This window comes from Siphateles boraxobius, unplaced genomic scaffold, assembly GCF_051911475.1.
Source record: "Siphateles boraxobius isolate OS27281-9 unplaced genomic scaffold, OSU_SipBor_1 46, whole genome shotgun sequence".
NCBI lineage: Eukaryota > Metazoa > Chordata > Actinopteri > Cypriniformes > Leuciscidae > Siphateles > Siphateles boraxobius.
Window position 1 is genome coordinate 16,580,207 of NW_027509097.1, and position 20,171 is coordinate 16,600,377.

Consider the following 20,171-nt stretch of genomic DNA (forward strand, 5'->3'; position numbering starts at 1 on the left):
AACTTGAATCACCCTCACACTTTGTCATTTTGACAACGTGTCTCCTTCATTCAAATCTGCACACGTCCATACATGCTGCACATGTGATTTGTACAAAAGCGAACACAACTCACTGTGTGGCAACAGCTAGTCCAGCTGGTCCATACAATATCCTCTGAAGATGGCACCCCAGCAAGTCTTCATTGGCTATAATGGTAATGTCTCGCTGTGATGTTCTCTGTCTCACTGCCTGCCGCTGTCAGACACAGGCGATCAGCAGAACTGTGCTTTGAGGAATTTGGAGAGGAGCCTATCGTTTATGGAAAGAAACAAAACTGGCCCGAAGACAGAAGCCTGAGAAAATAATTTGCAGAGAATTTTCACATTTTCATTCTCTTAAGAGATTGTGAAGCACTTTGTTGGTTTTGCCACAAGTTGTTTGCGTGAATTGCAAGCGGGTGTTTGTTTTAACAGATCTTCTGAAAGCCCTAGTGAAGCTGCACTCATCAACAGCTTAAAAAAATCAGTTATTAAATGCACTTGCCATAAGTGCATGTGTGCGTGTGCTTGTTTGTCAAGGTGTTTGGTCGTTAAGGGTCCCTTGGTGAAAAGGGGTTTTTAGTATCTTATCTTGATAGAATCCAATTAGCATAATACATTCTCAAACTAGGAATACTTTAGAAGGGGTTTGGGTTTCTTTTCTCTCTCTCACACATCTCTTTTCAAGGAGACTAACATCCTTGAGTCAGTTTATCCTGTTAGGTGTAGTTGTGTGCATTAATTAGTTTATTCATCACTGTTCTTTCAAAAGTTTGGGGTCAGTGAAATTTTTATTTGAAAGAAATTCATACTTTTATTCAGCAAGTATGCATGCAATTCATCAAAGGTGACAGTAAAGACATTTATAATGTTACAAAAGTTTTCTATTTCAAATAAATGCTCTTCTTTTGAACTTTATATGAATCAAAGGATCTTGAAAAAGTTTATTTGGCATATGGCGTTTTAGATTGATTATATTTGTTTAAATGGAGCCCTTTATCATAAGAGACTTACCAAAACATACCAACCTTAAGTCGTTGCAGTTTTTATACATTTTTACACATTTATAATTTGTAAATGTATAATTGTACAATGGATGGATAGATAAGTGATAGATAGATAGATAGATAGATAGATAGATAGATAGATAGACCATGACCATGATAATAAAAGTATGCAATACATATATCTGGTACTGTATGCATGTTTTTTAGGGTCAGGCTTAAAATGCTACTTTTAATCCACTGTGAAACAGGTGGTCCCTGCTTTGTCTCCGTCCCCTCTAAGGGGTCATTGGCCTGATAAAATTTGAAGACCCCCTAATGTACTTTTATAGTGAATATCACTTGATGTTATTGTTGTAAAGTGCACAAAGAGCATATATTTGTACTTGATGTCATGGTTCCCACCTTTAAAGAGAGTTCTGAGATGACGTGGGCCAGAGCATTAAATTAGCCCTGGCAGGCACAGCCCTCATGGGTAAGCTAATCTGACAGCAGTGATCTCCTCCACATATCCCATATCATAATCAACTTTTATGCCTCTTCATGCCTGTTGGAGACGGATCACTATTAGAACTTCATGCCCTGACGACACACTAATGCTAAAATGCGGGGTGACAGTTGTTTAAATGGCACACAAACACACACTTTCTAACGCTCTTTATTATTGTTGGGTGATTGAGCCATTGCCCTCTAATGGAGTGGGTGATGCCAGAGCATTCAGAGTAGTCAACTTCCCCTCAGCAAGTGAGGCATGACTGATGTCACATGCACACACGCGTAAAGATGCAAGAACTGGAGCATCAGGGCCAATTAATCAGCCATCAAGGGGACATTAATAACATTTCAATCTCTCTCCCGCTGTCCCTTGTTCTATCTCATTTGCTTTTGATGTCACCCCCACCACAGCGCAGACTTTGATCTGGTTATCCATCAGCTTGATATGCTGGATACAGTCGCGATGCTGAGGTTTGATGCTGTAAATTCAATGCAGGTTCTGATGAAACAGGCTTTTAAAGGGATATTGTCATGTTTGGATGAATCATAATCATGTTCTCACCTTCATATGGAACACGATAGGAGAAATTTTACAATGTTCATGTTTTTATTAGTGCTGTCAATCGATTAAAAATTAACTCTATTAATCGCGATTAATCACAATTAAAAATACTTACGCTTTTATAGGTTTATTAAGTTGACATATTTTATAATGTAATCATTTCACAGGTTTAAATTTTGTATCTAGTACTGGCACTTGTATAAATAGTGGTTTAATGGCATCTTTTTATAAATGAAGGTCAGTATCTCTAATACTAATACAGCTCTGTCATGTCTCCATGAAAATGACAGCCCCCCCCCCCCCCACACAATTTTTGTTGTAATTGAAAGCTATACATTTTATTTAGGCTTCAAAAAATATAACAACTTGAAATTTAAGTGAACTTTAAACAATCCTCACATAAACCTTAATTAATGTCATATTTACCTGTGACCCTTCCTACCTGTCTAACATATACAGAAATTGAAAAAAGTTATCAAACAGTCTGCAAGACATACATTATAGATTAAATATAGACTAATCCTTATCAAAGCTACAAAAGTTCTTTACTCAAGAGCAGTGAGTATTTTTCTCTGTTACCTTTGTTCTTTGATTAACTTCACTAACAGACATAATCAGTGGATACTTTAAGACCTGCCGCTGCTGTTAGAGACGCTGATCTCACACGCGTCTCATTCTCTCACAACACTTTACGTTCATTTAAGACTTTAACTCATTTAAGACTGTTCTTATGTTATGAGGATACTCGACAAAACAGACATTTGGCACAATTGTGTGTGTTATTCGATCAAGCGTGAAAGAGAAGAACTATATTCTGGCGCACTGTCTGTGCGCACGATACTGGACGGCATCTTTCTGTGCATCGTGTGTGTCACATAGACAGGTCATTCACAGGCAGCACGTTCTCTTTTGTCTTGTCGTGCTTGAATGGTTTAAAAGCATTTGTATTAATAAGAGTGCCATCATATAATGTAAAGCTAGTCAAAGGATGACAAATCTGCATTAAATATTTTAATGCTTTAAACTGGACAAAAATGTATTGCATGCGTTAACGTTGACAGCCCTAATTTTTATATTGTAATTAGAGATTCACCGATTACAATTTTCTAGGCCGATTCCGATTTTTCATGAGTTTGGCCTGCCGATATCGATTTTAGCCGATTCCGATTTAATTTTTTCTAACCACTTTACAGCAAACACAAATATTTATTTTCTATCTTTTCTTTAATAGAACATTTTTTGGACATATTAAATAAAATAGAACTATATAAATTATCACTTCTGGTGTGGGAAATTCACACATATCTAAGTGCAGTGTTATGGTATGGAAGAACCATTTTCATATATTCAACTAAAAAGAAATGATATATTTACTTATTTAGGAAACTCAACTTATGTATGAAAACAGGTAATGGCAATAAAATAATATATAAATAGCAAATAAAAATAAAATAAATATAGCCTTGCAGTATAAAGATATTTCTCAAAACAAACAAAGACACACACACACATATACACACACACACACACACACACGCACGCACACACACACAGGCCTATTGAAATCACTTGTTTATCAATGACAAGTTTTATTTCGCAAACAGTTCTTCTCTCGTCTGCCACATGTCCAGCCAGGCTAAGCAATCAGTTTAATTGAGCGCGAGCAGCGCAGCAAAAATAGACTCTGCGGCTGCGCAGAAACCCCCGCTTCACTGCTGCTCACGCGACGCTCCTGCTCGACGCTCACGCGCTGCTCCTGCTCGCGGTGAGAATGCACTCATTCATTAACATGCACGGCGGGGGAAAAAAACCCCGTGCTGCTCACGATTGCAGTGTGAAACGGCCGTAATTCACGAGGTTTCCTACATGTGCGTTCCGTCTGCACGTGTGATGCTGATGTTTTGCGATGTTAATCATGCGGACCCGAGTGCATTTCACCGGCAAAAAAATCGGAATATGTCAGACTGACCGGCCGTCGCCGGTCATGGCCGATCACGTGAAAATCGGCCAATTCCGGTCACCAGCCGATCAATCGGTGCATCTCTAATTGTAATACTTTCACATTGAATCTCCAAATAATGTAGAAAACAACATAAAGACAGTATATTTAAAATATTTGTTTAATTGCATCTTTTTACTAAGCGCTATTATTTTTTTTCTTTTAGCCACTAATTATAGCCATTCAACATTACTGTATAATTGAAAGCTATCATTTTTAACATTTATACTGCATACTGCAAAGTATTCACTGCATAAATTCTAAATTAAATATAGATTAATCCTTATTAAAGGTACAAAAGTTATCCAGTCAAGAGCAGTGAGTGATTTTTCTTTGTCTTTTGTTCTTTGATTCACATTAATGACAGACAGCAGCAGGTTTATTAGGCTGCTGTCACTTTAAGACCTGCGGCACATGACTAGGCTCTGACACATCCTTTTTTCTCTTTACGTTCATTTAAAGAGCCCCTATTATGCTATTTTAAAGTTTCCTAATGCTGTTTTGGTGTCTCCTAAAACAGGTTTTAATGCATCAAAGGTCAAAAAACTGTTTCATTTTCTCATAATATATATTTACACATCACCACATTTTCAATGATTCTCAAACGACTCGTCAGAGGAATCAATCTCTCTAAATCCCTCCTTTCTGCAAGCTACTCTGCTCTGATTGGCCAGACAGCTCAGTCTGTTGTGATTGGTGTACAGCCGTACAGCGCGAGCGTCTAAAATAAAACGCTCATTGCCATACCAACGTCAGCTGTCCTGAGGCTTCCTATATCGTAAACTAAACACAGTAATGGACAATGACGTCAATTTTACCATATCCAATCAACATTGGAAGAACTAGTTATTCAACCCGAAACTCCATCGCAAGGACGACTCGAGCAGGACGTTTCTCAGTGATACACTAACATTACTCAGTTTGAGGTACATTATGAGATTTTGCAACTGTAATTCCCATCAGCATTAACAAGTGCATGTCTATCAACAAACAGATTGTTTTACTTGTACTTATTTATTTACCAAGTATTTTTCTAATTTATTGGGGTGAACATGTGGAAACTGTATCAATAACAGTGCATACATTAGCCAAGCTTTAGCGTAAATGACTGATGTAACATAAACGTTGGTAAAACAAATCTTGCTCCGTGCTTAGCCTAATCTTTCCTCAAAGTAGTGAGAACGACAGACAATCTGCATTAATAGACACAGTTTTAGGTAATAGTGGCCCACAACTGATTAGCAGAAGTATTTCAGTTAGACAGTGATAACATGAGTTAGCCAGTTAGCAGGAGACCTACACAATATAAAACTCAAAACTAAGTATTTTGAACAACATCTTTCAAGAGCAATCGGTTTGCGAATCCTGCATTGAACTCTGAGATTTGAGAAGCAGTCGTCAGTAAAATAAAGGAAACACAGCAAAAGTGTAGGATTATACTGCTGTGATATCATGGTAAAGATTAATTGTAACCACTGATTCTTCACATCCTCATCCTTGGGCAGAGGAAAAAAACTGGCTTTACCTTCACATTGTAGAGCACAGCATCGTCTCGACATGATGATATCCAGTATCCACAGGAATCAGCTGCCGGTTTGAGGTTCAAGTTTTCCCTGGTGTCTGCACACGCAATAAGTGGGTGGGCAATATGCTAATGTTTAGTCTTGACGTCACAACGAAACGGCTTATGACTCGTTTGAAAAACGATTCATTTCATTGACTCAGAGTCGACTCTTACTTTTGAAAGACAATAACTTTATACACGGTGCACTTTCAGATTTAAAACTTTGCGGGATGTTTTCATTCACTTAAAGCTATGTTACAAACTACATGAAAGGTCATTTTCAAAAATCCATAATAGGGGCACTTTAACACTTTTTTTAATCTCACATTTAATTACACATTTGTAATGATCAAATAACACACTACAGTTAAAATTATAATCAAGTACTTTACATAGTGTTTGTATGTGTTTGAATTTGCAGGATGCCAAGTTTGTAGAGGAGAGGAGGAAACAGCTGCAATCGTATCTGCGTATGGTGATGAATAAACTGATCCAAACACTGCCTGAATTCACTGCCCAGCCCACAAAGGAGACCTTACTGCATTTACTGCCTTTCTGCCAGTGAGTACACACGCACACACACACTAACACAATAATCCACATGTAGTAACCATCAACTGTATGTAATGCAGCACCATGAACTCTATATGACACTGTATTTTCCTACCTCTGTGAAAGATGCATGCCATTTTGAGTTGTCACTCAAGTAAGCGCACGGCAATCAAACTTTCAAATTCCACAGATGCATGCTGAATAAAGAAATGACACTGATAGTGCCATATTCATGCACGCCGTCTGTTGTGCTGCACCCGATTCACTAAAGGAATTAAGCAAATAAGGCCATAACGTTTTTATTGAATGCTATATATATGCATGCCGAATTTACAATCTTGTGGGTTGAATATTAGATTGTGAAAGATGCAGAAGATGCAAAGTGGTTCTTAATCTTTCTGATTCCAAGGCCTCCCATTGTCCACAGCAATATTCAAAAGCCAGACACAGACACTGAAATTCCTTGTTTCTGTGAATTAAATGTAAGGATTTCAGAAGTTTGAAGATCTGAATGTTGAAGGTTCCCACTCTTTTTAACTAGTGCATTTACATTACTTTGTTCATGATTTACTGTAAAAGGATGAGGATTTTTAAATAAATATTTTATACTCACAGTTTGCTGTTTGCCTGCTTTCCGTGGGCAATAACAGCACAACGTTAATCATGGCAAGAAAATAGCACTGACTTTTACAAATTTCCTAAAACCGTATTTCCATGCACAGGTGTGTTTGTGCTGAATAGAATGCGAGTGACTTCATTTAAATACCTGAGACTTATTCAGCACCTGTTTAAGCTAGATTACAATGGCTAGTGAATATATTACTTTTTTATTCTGTTTTTTTCTGAAATCCCACACTGCCCACTCTATACAGAGCAAATGCATCAAAAACCATCATCTCACAGCTGTTAACAGGAAGTCTGATTTGCTTACACTCCACTGACATCGTGCATTTTACCAGTCAATTGTCTGTTCCGATTGGCTCATTGATTTATCAGGTCAGACTTCCTTTCAGATGCTGCATCTCAACGGTTTATTGTTAGCGCTGGCTCTGGCACCGTGACGTGATTACAAACAGGAAATTAATAATACAAAAAAAAACAATTTTACCCTCACATCAAATCTGATTTAATTAAAAGAGACCCTTGGCACATTGTGAGAAGATAATGGCTCTTTGCTTGGCATGACTGGAGACAATTTGAGTACTAAGGACAGATAAGGCCAGCTGCTTTTTTAGGTAGAGAGAGAGCCGGATGTGATGTATGATTAACATCACATTTAGTCACAATAGCCCTCATTTAGGGGCTCCCAGGGTCCTTGAGTCCATTCTTTATGTGGATTGGATTACTTTTGTGTATATGCAGTGCACTGTTCACACATTGATTGCTTGTGTTTCTGAACATGTGCTGTCTTGCCACAGTGTTTATTCTCGATAAATTTGCCAGTGTGATTTATGTGATTAACAATTCTGTTCTTGTGCTCTGGAAGCAGCTCTCAGACCTGGAATATCTGCTCACAGCAATTTAAACACATTGACGATTACATATCCATGCCAATAAAGCCGCCTCCTGGCAAACAGACAGAGTGGAAAGCTGTCGCACAGAGGTTATAGTGAGCGCACTGCCAACCAGGGAATCCTTTCATGTTAAAACAGCTCTTGTGTGCCAGTTCCTGGCATCTCCTGACTGTCACTGTCAGTTTTGAGTATAGGATGACGAAGGTCTTTTAAAAGACGTTCTTGTGAGGAGGTTTCTGTAGAACAAAAAGCGTTTTCAGACTTTGAGAGAATTCAGCTTTGAAATGGAAGACACTTGAGGTCTATACATCTTTACTGAGCAGGGCTGCTTCAAAAAGCCTCCAGCAAAGGTGGTCTCAGCCAGGGTTGTCATTTTGGTTTTGATGGAGCTCTAGTGACAGTCTTGACTCACTTGGTGCTCTAGGCGAGATTAGACATGACCAGACAAAAACACTTTTCAACAACTTGATATCTCTTAAAGTAAGTGTGAGACTTGGTCTACTAGTTCATTTTCGTTTAGGATACAGGTGGACTGGGGTATAAAATAGATAGATTGATATCTTAGTCCCACTTTATATTAAGTGGCTTTAAGTACTATGTACTTACATCGAAAAATAAGTACAGTGTACTTATTGTATTGATGTTGTATTATAAAACACTTGTGCTGCTATTGAGGTGTGATACGGGTAAGGTTAGGGGCTGGTGAGGTTTTAAGGAAAGGCTCAACAGTGTAATTACAAATGTAGTTACATAAATTAATTACAGCTGTAATTACATGCAGGTATTTTCAAAATATAAGTACAATGTAAAAACATCTATGTACACTAAGTCCATTTTATCAAATTATTAATTTCAATGTTATTACATAGTACTTACAGCCACTTAATATAAAGTGGGACTGAATATTTTTTCCAACATTTTTGAAAGTTTCTCTTTTTTTTTTTCATTTTCAATGCTCACCAAAACTGCATTTATTGGATCAAAAATACAGTAAAACACTGATATTGTGAAATACAATTCTCTTCTATTTTAATCAATTTTAAAATGTAATTTATTGAGTTTTCAGCATCATTACTCCAGTCTTCAGTGTCACATGATCCTTCAGAAATCATTCTAATATGCTAATTTGGTGCTCAAGAAACATTTCTAATTTTCAATGCTGAAAACCTTTGTGTGTACATACACTGCCGTTCAAAAGTTTGGGATCGGTAAGATTTTTTATGTTTTGAAAGAAGCCTATTATGCTCACCAAGGCTGCATTTATTTGATTAAAAATACCAATAACAAAAAAAACAGTAATATTGTGAAATATTATTACAATTTAAAATAACTGTTTTCTATTTTGATATATTTTAAAATGTAATTTATTCCTGTGATGCAAAGCAGACTTCAGCATCATTATTCCAGCCTTCAGTCACATGATCCTTCAGAAATCATTCTAATATGTTGATATATGTTGTGGATATGTTGCTGCTCAAGAAACGTTTATTATTGTTATTATTGTCAATGTTGAAAACAGAAATGTAAAAAAAAATTCAGGATTCTTTGAATAGAAATTTCAAAAGAACAGCATTTATCTAAAATAGAAAGCTTTTGTAATCACAGGAATTACAGGAATAAATTACATTTTATAATATATTAAAATGGAAAACAGTTATTTAAATGCAGTCTTGGTGAGCATAAGAGACTTTAAAAATCGTACCGATCCCACACTTTTGAACGGCAGTGTATTTATATAATTTTTGTTCGGGGCATTTATATATACATGCACATATAAACATGATACTTTTTTAGATAACAATGATTGTATTGTTTTGTATTATTCAAAATCCACTGGGCTCAAAAATCTAAGGGAGCAGGTTGATTGATTGTTGAGGTTGAGCATTATTGGCCACATCCAGTAATGCTCGATTCGGTTCCAATGTGGTTGAGCCGTTTCAAAATTTACTTCTAGATATTATGTGCCTAAATCCACAACAAGAAGCCTCTCCAGCAGGGATGCAAGGGATAGATGGATAAGGAAGAGCTGAATCTCTGTTCTTAGAGGTTATGTAACATTTGGAGGCTCTTTCAGGCTTCTGTTTAGGCTGCAGATCAGCCTTCTGCCGCAAAGACCCATTGAATAGTATCTGGATTTGTGAGTGTGAGTGTGAGTGTGAGTGTGAGTGTGTGTGTGTGTGTGTGTGTGTGTGTGTGTGTGTGTGTGTGTGTGTGTGTGTGTGTGTGTGTGTGTGTGTGTGTGTGTGTGTGTGTGTGTGTGTGTGTGTGTGTGTTGAGCTGTGGATGGAGAGATGGATAGATTTACTGGTAGGGGGCATTGCAGCACCCCACTTACCTGCTTCTAGCTTCTTCCCTGCTGCTCAAGTTTGATTGAAAGCTGCTCAGCACTTCACTTTTCCAGCATTTTTTTCTTTCCCCTCCTCATTCTTTCCCCTCGTCCAGCTCTCTTCTTTTCTCTCTCAGCTACGCCGATCTGACAGCAGCAATACAGCAGAGGAGAAGCCGATCATGGTATGATGTGTGTTGCATAACCACACTTCTGGCTCACTGTTCAAATTTCATTTCCTTTAAAACCTCTCGAACACTATTAGTTATACGTAATCAGTACAGCTAGATTAGCCTGATTTCAGACCGACTGCTTTATAAGTTGCTGTTCCATTATGCCTTCCCAAAAGTGCTTTTTTAAACTGTTGTTGTTGGTCCTCTTTGAGAACAGAAAAGTAAATGCACTGTTTTTCTCCACTTTAAGATGATCTAGGAAAAGTATGTGAACCATAGATTTTTTTGCATAAATTGGTCATAACTGATGCCTTGTGGGATAGAAAGGGTATGACTGTCACTGTATCCAATTGAATTCAGTATTGAATAACAATAGGTATTGAATTGTGAACTAGCATGAACAATGATCAACTGTATTTTTATTAACTAACGTTAACAGAGATAAACAAATAAAGTAACACATGTTTTGCTCATCCTTAGTTCATGGTAGTTAATACATTGACTAATTTTAACAAATGAAACCTTATTGTAAAGTGTTACCGAACTACCCAACCACAGCCAAACCAAATAACTGTGGTTTACAGGGTGGAAAAGTATGTGGATTTTTTATGGATTTATGAAATTGGCTGATTTTATTGTATTAAACCGTAAATATTAATATTTAAAAATATAACAAATGCTTGCTTTCTTTTTTATTCAACACTTAATGTTCAATCTCCAGGTTGGCAGACATGAAAACATATTGTTGATTGTGTTTAAGCAGACTATGGTTTCTGTTGTTGTGACTTGGTTGGAAATGTATTGTAAATCCACACGTTTTCCTTCAAATGATGGTGGATTCAGTTCGACAAAAGCGTTTATTTGCTCTTCGCTGTGGTTCTATACGGCTAAAATATCTGCCATTCACTTTACACACACATAAACACACACTGTCACTGTACGAATTCGATTGGATGCAGTCACAGCCTTTCCATCCCACAAGAGCCAGGTTTATGATGCCTTTGCCTTGTGTTTTGGCCACAAACACAAAAAAAACATGAATGTTATTGCAGGGCTGGATCCTGACGTAGGTGATAAAGGAGCGCAACTCTCAGACATGCACACCACTTCTCTGTCACTCATCTATGACAGTCTCACAACATTGCAGTCGCCCTTCATTCCACCTGCCACCTCCAATTGTGACCCAATGTGTTTTTTCCAAGAACCTTCCTGCTTTTCCACCCGCTTTTGCTTTGCCTGCTCACTGTCTGCACCATCGAAATAAGAACATGAACTGAAATAGAAAAGTGTCTCCTCACCTAGTGGTGCAGTGATTGTATTTTTGTAGGTAAACCTGAAAGTTAGCATCACCCTAGTTCCAACAACATAATCCAAAATAGGATTTTTCCACAGTCTTTTGGATTTCTATAAAAATATACTTTGTGTTCATCAAAAGTTTGATTCTTACAATGTTCATCATGATAATCTTCACAAATGAACACAACTTTTTATGAATTTTTAAGCCTAAATACAATCACCAGAAGTAAAAGGCTAAACGTAGGCTATAAACGTACTACGCCACAGAAGTTATTATAGTTGCAAGAGTGCAATTATAAACACTATGCAAGGCTGTAAACGTGGACTAGTAAGGTGATGAGTTTACCTGTACTTAGTTAGTAACACCCTTTTTCAAGACAAGTAAAAGCTTTAAAATAATCACAAGGAGGTAATACTGATGTATTTTATGTTGTAGAATTAAACATGAAACTATCTTGTGCTTCTTTTAACCACATACCTTATTTCAGGCATTTAACCCAAAAAACATTGACTTCAGAACGATGAAACTGGTTTCTGGGTTTTGGACTACAGAAATAAGTTTCATAATAAAGTTCCAATTAGGCATCCACTAATAAACAGTTTAAATTTTAATTGGTTTATTTGATCTTGGATTTAATTTCATTAATTTTCATTCTATAATCATTGATCTGTAATATCTCTACTTTATTTGTAATATTTTTCTTATTTTTTGCAAGCAGTGGTATACAGTACAGTATGTACAGTACCATTCCTTTATGTGCATTGTTGATTTATATTTATATGTAATTTGGGAGCGGGCACCCAAACTAGATCGCCACTGGCTCCCAGGCTCCTCCAGCTCATGAGTGACATAGTTGTCATGGTTTCCAGGCTGGAGTTGTCTCTGTACGGTGAGCCTCAGCTGGGTATGTATAGTGTCTAGCCCTCAACAGCAGCTGATGTCTATATAGCCCTCCCTCAGGACTCACACACTGTCTCTGACACACACACTCAGCCTCGGGGGCTTTCCGCTCAGCGCTCAACTCGCAGGCATCTTTCAATTTCAGTTTGTTAGCCTTGAGTTACCGGTGATGTCAGCGCGCGACCCGTGAGGATATAAGAAAACAACGTAATTGCGAAGAGCTTGTTTCATTGTTTATTTACCTACAGCGGGGACTCTGACAAGCAGAAGTGTTTAGTCACTGTAAATGCACAGAGGACATGTCGGAGCTGTGGTTTCCTCTGCTCCGTTTAAGCATTTAGGTGCCTGGTGGGAGCTATCGGTTTTCCAAAGGTATTACAACACAAATGAACACCCTGAGTCTGGCAGGAGAAAAAAAGAGCAAAGTGTCCTGGGGGTTTACCCATGTTTGCGTTTGTCCTCTAACAGGGACAGCCCGACGGCCAATGAGAGTGGAGCCAAAACTGCCCGATCCAAAGCCTCCAGCCGCTTCCCCAGACTAGGCCGCAACTCGGGCCGGGATTCCCGGAACCCTGAACCCCAAAGCGGTGACCTTTAACTTCTGTGCGCAATCCATAGAGCTCATCAGTATGGATGTACTGAGCCCGGGACCTTTTCTTCTATTATGGATGTACATACCACCACTGCCGGGCGATGAACAAAATCAGCAGGAAAATGCGGCAGAACGTTCAGTTACTATTGTGCCTAGAGATTTATAACAGATGTTGTTTTTGGGAAAAGTCAGGATGCCATTTTGACTAACTGGAGGACGTGAAACTTTTATGAGACTGCGATGAGAATTGTGTGATCGTCTGGAAATTATTTGCACATCTTAATATGATTTGACTGCGACACATGGGACTCATTTATATTTTTATTTTTATATAGGTTTTGTTACCATGCTCTGCTATGTATGAGGCACAAAGTTAATGTAATTGTATTATGACTGCACTTAATACAAATACAAAACGATCACTTTTTAGATGGAATATCTGGTGAGGGTCAGAACATGATGAAGTGTTATACGGGTATGTCTAGCCCTTGTTGTCTGTCCCAGAAAACCATTATCCTGTATGACCTAGGGAGTAACTGTTACACAGAAATCGGCGCGGTTGGGGGTGTATCGCATTGTGTGAACTGAACAGCAGAGAATTTCGTAGCAGGGGAATCTCCACTGAATGAATGAGCAGATCATTTCGCCCTATTTTAACTACGAGCAAAATGATGATTGGAACTCATTAATAATAAATAGTATTTATGGTTTTTAACATGTTGTAATGTATATGGGGATTATAGCCAGGAACCATGATGTGTTTAAATGAATAAACTATCAAATTGAATGTGATGTAGAATTGCCACAGTAGCAGATCATGTTGTGTGCTTTGCATATGTGCCTGTTTGCAACCTTTTGTACTAGTAAGCAACTGTATATGATGCATTTTCTTAAACAGAGTATGTTTCTGTCTCAGATGTGACAGGAAGCAGCTGTTTTTGCAGCTTAATGAATATATGAATAAAAACAAGTACCAACACACAATCAGGTTTTTTTTTTTCTTGCTTCAAATTTGTAAGGTAACTCGTGATTAGCACAATGACAAGGGTTTGCTCCAGTTTGGGCTATTAAATATCTAATAAATATGGGCTTTTAAAGACTTTAAGTATTAAAAACTAAATATAAAGTAGTCAACAATGGTTGAATTTGAGCTTGTGACCTGCGTCGCCATGGTAACTTGACTCAAAACTAAAATTAAAATTTTACACAACACCTCCAGGTTACTAAGAAATAAATAGGTTATATAAGTTTTTAGGTTTTAAGTGAGGTTTTAGGCTTTGGCTATGTTAATGAAATGTTGCATCATAGTTGCTTTGCTGTCATCATGCGGGAAATAAATGACTAATTGCAATTCAATATACAAATAGGTGCAAGAAAGACAGTGGCGGTTCTAGACCATTTCAACTGGGGGGGCCAAGCTGGGGCCAGTTGTACTGTTAGAGGGGCCAGTTACATTTAGACCTTATTGTTGTCATATCTTTTTCTGCACTGCACTGCAGGCATTAACAGACAAAATACCATGTTTATAATCATTCAACAATGTGTAAGCATTTCCATTATATTTTTACATTTGCATTACATATTCAGTATTATTCACAGTAACTGTAATTGACATGATGTCCTTCTTTCTCTTCATTTTGGTGAGAAATTAGCAAAAGCAATGGGGACCAAGAAGCGTATCAATTAATTAACTGAAAATAACTGATATTATTAATCACTTTTAAAAGTCAAATTTACGGCTTTTTAAGACCTGAAGAAATCAAAATTCATACCGTATATTAGGGGTGTGCAATATTGACAAAAATATATCTCAATATTTTCAATGTTTTGTTGGTAATTAAATGATATTTTACTGATTGTGTTTTTGTGCTGGTGACATGGCTGGATTAGGCCTGTTGTTGACAGCAGACTCACAAAGATATTCATATTTTTTAATATCCTATGCAGGGGTCAGTTAACAGCAGTTAACATTATTTTTTTTATTAATTTAATTTGCCACCTTAAATTGATTTCCAGGGGCATTTTCACCTATATATGGACATTCTTTCTAAACTTATTTAGAGTTATGAATCACCTTTTATGTCAAATACTAACATTCAAATTATTCAGTAATACTTATTTATACAATAATACTTAATTATACAATAATTATACAGTACCACTGTATACTTTGTCATCTTTTTTGTGTAATTTTCAGACATTTCCAGACATAAATAGGCCTAAATAGACATAAATTAGTATTTTGAACATGATAATGTTAAAATAGCTACATTTAAATTGTTACTTATTGAAGCCCCTGGGAAGGTTTCTGAAGCCCTCTAATGAATCCCGGCCCTCTGGTTCAGAACTTTATGCCTTAAAGTGGGGCATGTTGTCACTATGGTGTACCATGTTGTCACTAACTTTTATAGGACTTTCAGCAAAATCGGGCTTTAACGGGTATGTGTACATGACAACGATGTACTAACACGACAACACGACTACAAACGCTGTATAATTCTTGCCAGGCCAGTAGTTGGCGCCTATAGACTGAACACGTAATATGTATGCGCATGACGTCGAAGTATTCACAAATTCACGTTTTTGTTGTTTACACAGAGAGGATAACAGTATCGTTTTCAACCAGTATCGTTTTCACTATCACTTGCACTTTGAATCTCGTTTTCAAAAGTTTGCATTTTCAGGCCCCAAAGCTTTGTTGTGTGTAAGTGAACGGCCAAAACGCATAATAAGTTTTCAAATTGTAGATGAAAATGGTGTCATGTAAACACCCTAATCCAGGACAGTCTTGAAACCAACATATAAAACTACTATTAGAGAACACACGCATTTGTGTAATTGGACCTTTGACTCGGAACCTTTTAGTTATACAACTAGCCAGCTATAGCACTTAGGATGCAACACGCTCCTGGATCAACATCTTTAGTCACTTTTCCACCGTCAGGCCAAACCGTTCTTGTTGCTTAAGCGTTCCATTCCATGCCGATTCGACCACTGGATCATCTTCCACTGTGGGGCTGATAACGGCCGCTCTTTGGAGTGTAAAACAAATGCGTCAGTCGTTGCCTTGGTATTGCAAGAGTTTACAGACACTATAGGATGTACTGAAAATAGCGACCACATTATGGAGTATTATCAGATATTTCTTTTAATTTTATTATAATCTTGTGTTTTTTCTTCGCTCAAATAGTGTGCTAGCTACAGAGAAACTGGTAGCCACACAACAGACAAGAAACCGATCCTGAGTGGCCAACTGTGCTTGAGAAAACAGTTTGTAATCGTGCTTTGCTGATCCAAGCTCTAGTGAAAATAACCCATTCCTTGCCGTTCTTAGAACCGTTTGGCCTGACAGTGGAAAAGCGTCCAATCAGATTTGAGAGAAAGTTTACAGTTTATGTTAAGTTTAGGCTTAGAACCAGGATTAGGTGCTTCTACATCAGTGTTATTAGGGATAGGGTTAGGACTAGATTTTCAGACAGGAATGTTATTCCAGGAACATATCTTAATTGGCAACAGTGACCCAAGCTCGCGTCTCCTGTGCTGCCAGTCAGAAGTAGATCACTGTTCGTCGCAGTCTAGCACAGAGAGTGTTATTCACAGCTGAGTGAATACAGGCCAGATAATCTGTGCACTTCCACTTGAATGACCATCTAGATAATGTTACTTGTGCTCCTGGTCATGGCTTAGCAACATTTAAAACAGAAAAACACAGGTAATTTATTTCACTCTGTCAAATCTGCATTATGAGGATACACTCATCCTGTGAGTTAAACATTAAAGTACTTACCTTAAGCACACTGTGTATTTTGTTTAAATGAGCTGTTTTATTCATGTGATCCATTCCTAACATTTATTGTTCAGCTGAATATGATTTCCATGAATTTCTCTGCAGAGCACAGTGACCTTAGTTAAATCGAGGCTGTTGTATAAACAGTCCTGAGTATTTTAGTAGGAATTCTAAGTCAACAGTCATTTATTCTTCTCTTTTCCCTCTTGTCTTTTTTATATAATTGATTTGCATTTCAAAACTCTGGCTGTGAATGTTTTAAAAAATATATATTTTAAACTCCAGAAATATCTTAAAGAAATGGATGTTTGAAGATTTGTTTTGTTTTGTTTTTTGCTTCATTCAAAGTCCTCTGTGGTCTCAAACTAGAATACAAATATTTCATTGCAAGTTTTCTTAATCGTTAAATTATTATTTTTCAATGCAGTGTGAACATTAATAAGTGATCTTTTACCCTCAATCTGACTGACATTAAGATCCACCCAGTGTTTGTCTTGTCAATGAAGTGTTCATCAATGAACATTTTATATAAATCATATTTTTTATGAAAATATGACAAGACAAAGTGATGCCATAAGATACTAGGACGTATATAGAAAGAATATTAGCCTATTTCAGAAAATCCAATCATAGTCAATATTGTCAATTGGCAAAATGCATGTGCAAGTGATCTTACTTAAAAATATGTAAGTTATGCGAATATGCTCTTTTCATAATGACATGATATATAAGTGCACTGTATACTTATTATAAAATGTTACCGACAATTCAATTCTATTCTCACAATTCACATTTATTTGTATAGTGGTTTTCTCAATACTGTTCATATGTGTGGAACCAGCCTCATTATGTTGGCCAATTAAATTGTACCTGTATAGGCGGGGACTTCACTTGTATATATAATGGAAACCTGGAAAAATGGGCGGTCGGGATTTATGCAGTTCACTGAAATATGCAGTTCATGCAGTATGTTCAATAAACGCATAGTTGTTAAATAACATTGTTGTTGCCTCTTGTGACAATATGTAAAATTAGATTACATTTAGTCAGAGTAAAACTGACTTAAATTAATGAAATTGACATGACAAAATATTGACTAAATTGAAAAGATTTTTTTTTTCTTTTTTTCAAAAGACAAAATGTCTCACTTTAGATTAGGGTCCAATTCTCACTATTAACTAACTATTAACTGTGACTTTTGCCTCAAACTCCTAATGACTCTTTATTAATAGTTACAGTAGTAAGGTAGTTGTTAAGTTTAGGTATTGGGTAGGATTAAGGGGTACAGAATATGGTCATGCAGAATAAAGCATTAACATGTGCTCTATAAATACTAATAAACAGCCAATATCCTAATAATATGCATGCTAATAAGCAGCTAGTTAATAGTGAGAATTGGACCCTAAACTAAAGTGTTACTGACAAATAAAAACAAATGAACACTGGATCCACCTACTGTGGACACATAATCGTAACAGTCAATAAAACAGGAGGAAACGTGCTGTCAGGCGCTAACCAACCGCAAAACTCACACCCAATCCCAAATCGAATGCTTAATGAGCAGAAGCAGCCGACAGGTTTTAAATACAACATGTGGTGCTTGTATAAACAGTTGGAGCTGGAAGACAAGCCAGATTTAGATTGGTAATTCAGCTTTGCTTGGGAATCATCTGTTGCTGTTGGCTCTGTTTGCTTTGATGGAAAAGCTGGGAGGAGACATCATATCTGGCCCATCTGGGAGCGAGGTAAGGGAGAAGGGCCTTGCGAATAAGAAAACATGGCACAGTATGTGTCATTTTATCTGAGGAACACAAACAACATCAGTCACCCAACATCCCAATCAAGTCCCTATCCAACAAGCCTATCAAGATTCAGAACGGAAACTGGAGGCAGCAGCACAAGAAGATTGGCCCCATTAGAAATATGCTATTTATATGCTGTTTTGCATGGAGTCTTTGTGTTTATTGCAAATGTAATTATGATTCAATTATTGTGATTATGCTAATCTAGGGTGTACAAGTCTTTGCGATACACGAAAACACTCAAAAACAAAGAGCAGGTACTTGGAGAAGGAAAGCAAACATTCTGTGTCTAATTTGGGAACGCCAGGAAGCGGATACTTAAGCACGTTCTATAGATCTAGACAGGAAGTGACTTGTTAGGTGGGCTCTATCTGCTTGTCCAAATCATCTTGAGAGTAGTACACATGAAAAAAATTATTCAATGATACAAACAGATTTCAGTTCTACTCTATAAAGTCAATGGTAAACAATAGTCATTATTCAGTTTGGTTCAATAACCGTGTAAAGTTCATCAATTATGGAATGAGTTCAATTCTATAAAGCAGCTCTGGAGAAAACAGTGATTTCATCATCCAGCTTATTTAAGCTCTCATTCAATAGTGTCAGTGGATTCGAGTCCATAAAATTGCTGAATATTAAGCATGTTTTATATAAGACCCCACCGGACCTCAAATAGGGGAGACCAAGACTAGTTGGAGATTGGTTGTATCTCAATAACTTGTATTTAAATCATATTTTTGCTGTTTCTACATGATAAAACCCACAGACATTCAGTACATTCATCACGAGTCAACTATAATGAAAGTACTGTAGATTTTAATTGAAGTTTAAACTGTTTTCAAGGGTATTTTTCATTAAAACGTTGACACATTTATTTTGTAATAAATATTTTGCTGACCCATTTTGCTGTTTTCTGAGTAGTTTTGTGTTTTATATTTGTATTACATTTTGCTGAAAGCCTACAATAAACTGTTTAATTGTGAGCTTAGCCCACTATTAAAGGTTGAGTTCACCCAAAAATTAAAATTATGTCATTAATTACTCACCCTCATGTTGTTCCAAACCTGTAAGACTTTTGTTCATCTTCGGAACACAAATTAAGATCTTTTGATGAAATCTGATAGATTGATGTCCTTTCATTGCCAGTCTATGCAAATATTTATTTGACGCTTCGAAAAGTTCATAAACGGATCGTAAAAAACTAATAATAAAAGCCTAAATTCAATCTGTTCATCCTATAAAGTGATCATGTCTCTTTAGAAAAGTTGGAGTAAACCATTCAATTCATATAGATTAGTTTTACAATATGAATATACAGGAGCATACATGAACTACCCGTAGAATATCTATACAGGTGGAGCTGGGGAAGATGGAGGGTTTCTGAAAGCGTGCTGCAACTGCTACAGCAAACACTGACCATGTATTTGAAAGTTGAGCAGCGAGCTCATTGGCTGCTGATGCAACCAGGAAACAATCAGCTGTGCCCTGTAGAGAACGATGTGATTGCTAGGACACCAAGAACTATCTAACTATAAAGTTTTCATAATCATTTAAAATATATGAGAAAAGGGAAGTCCACACCACAA

At 37.0% G+C, this 20,171-nt stretch overlaps 1 protein-coding gene across 3 annotated transcripts in view; it reads left to right on the plus strand.

Annotated features, from left to right (window-relative positions):
• snx29 (sorting nexin 29) overlaps positions 1-20,171 on the plus strand; it is a 139,800-nt gene that overhangs the window by 111,383 nt on the left and 8,246 nt on the right. For 2 of the 3 annotated variants that reach the window (XM_077201130.1, XM_077201128.1), the window contains exons 20-21: positions 6,064-6,203; positions 12,873-13,980. In XM_077201130.1, the coding sequence (XP_077057245.1) occupies positions 6,064-6,203; positions 12,873-13,002 (270 nt within the window). In that variant the 3' untranslated portion in view covers positions 13,003-13,980. Of the gene's footprint in view, positions 1-6,063; positions 6,204-12,872; positions 13,981-20,171 lie in introns of those variants that run through there. The other variant, XM_077201129.1, reaches the window with a different exon arrangement.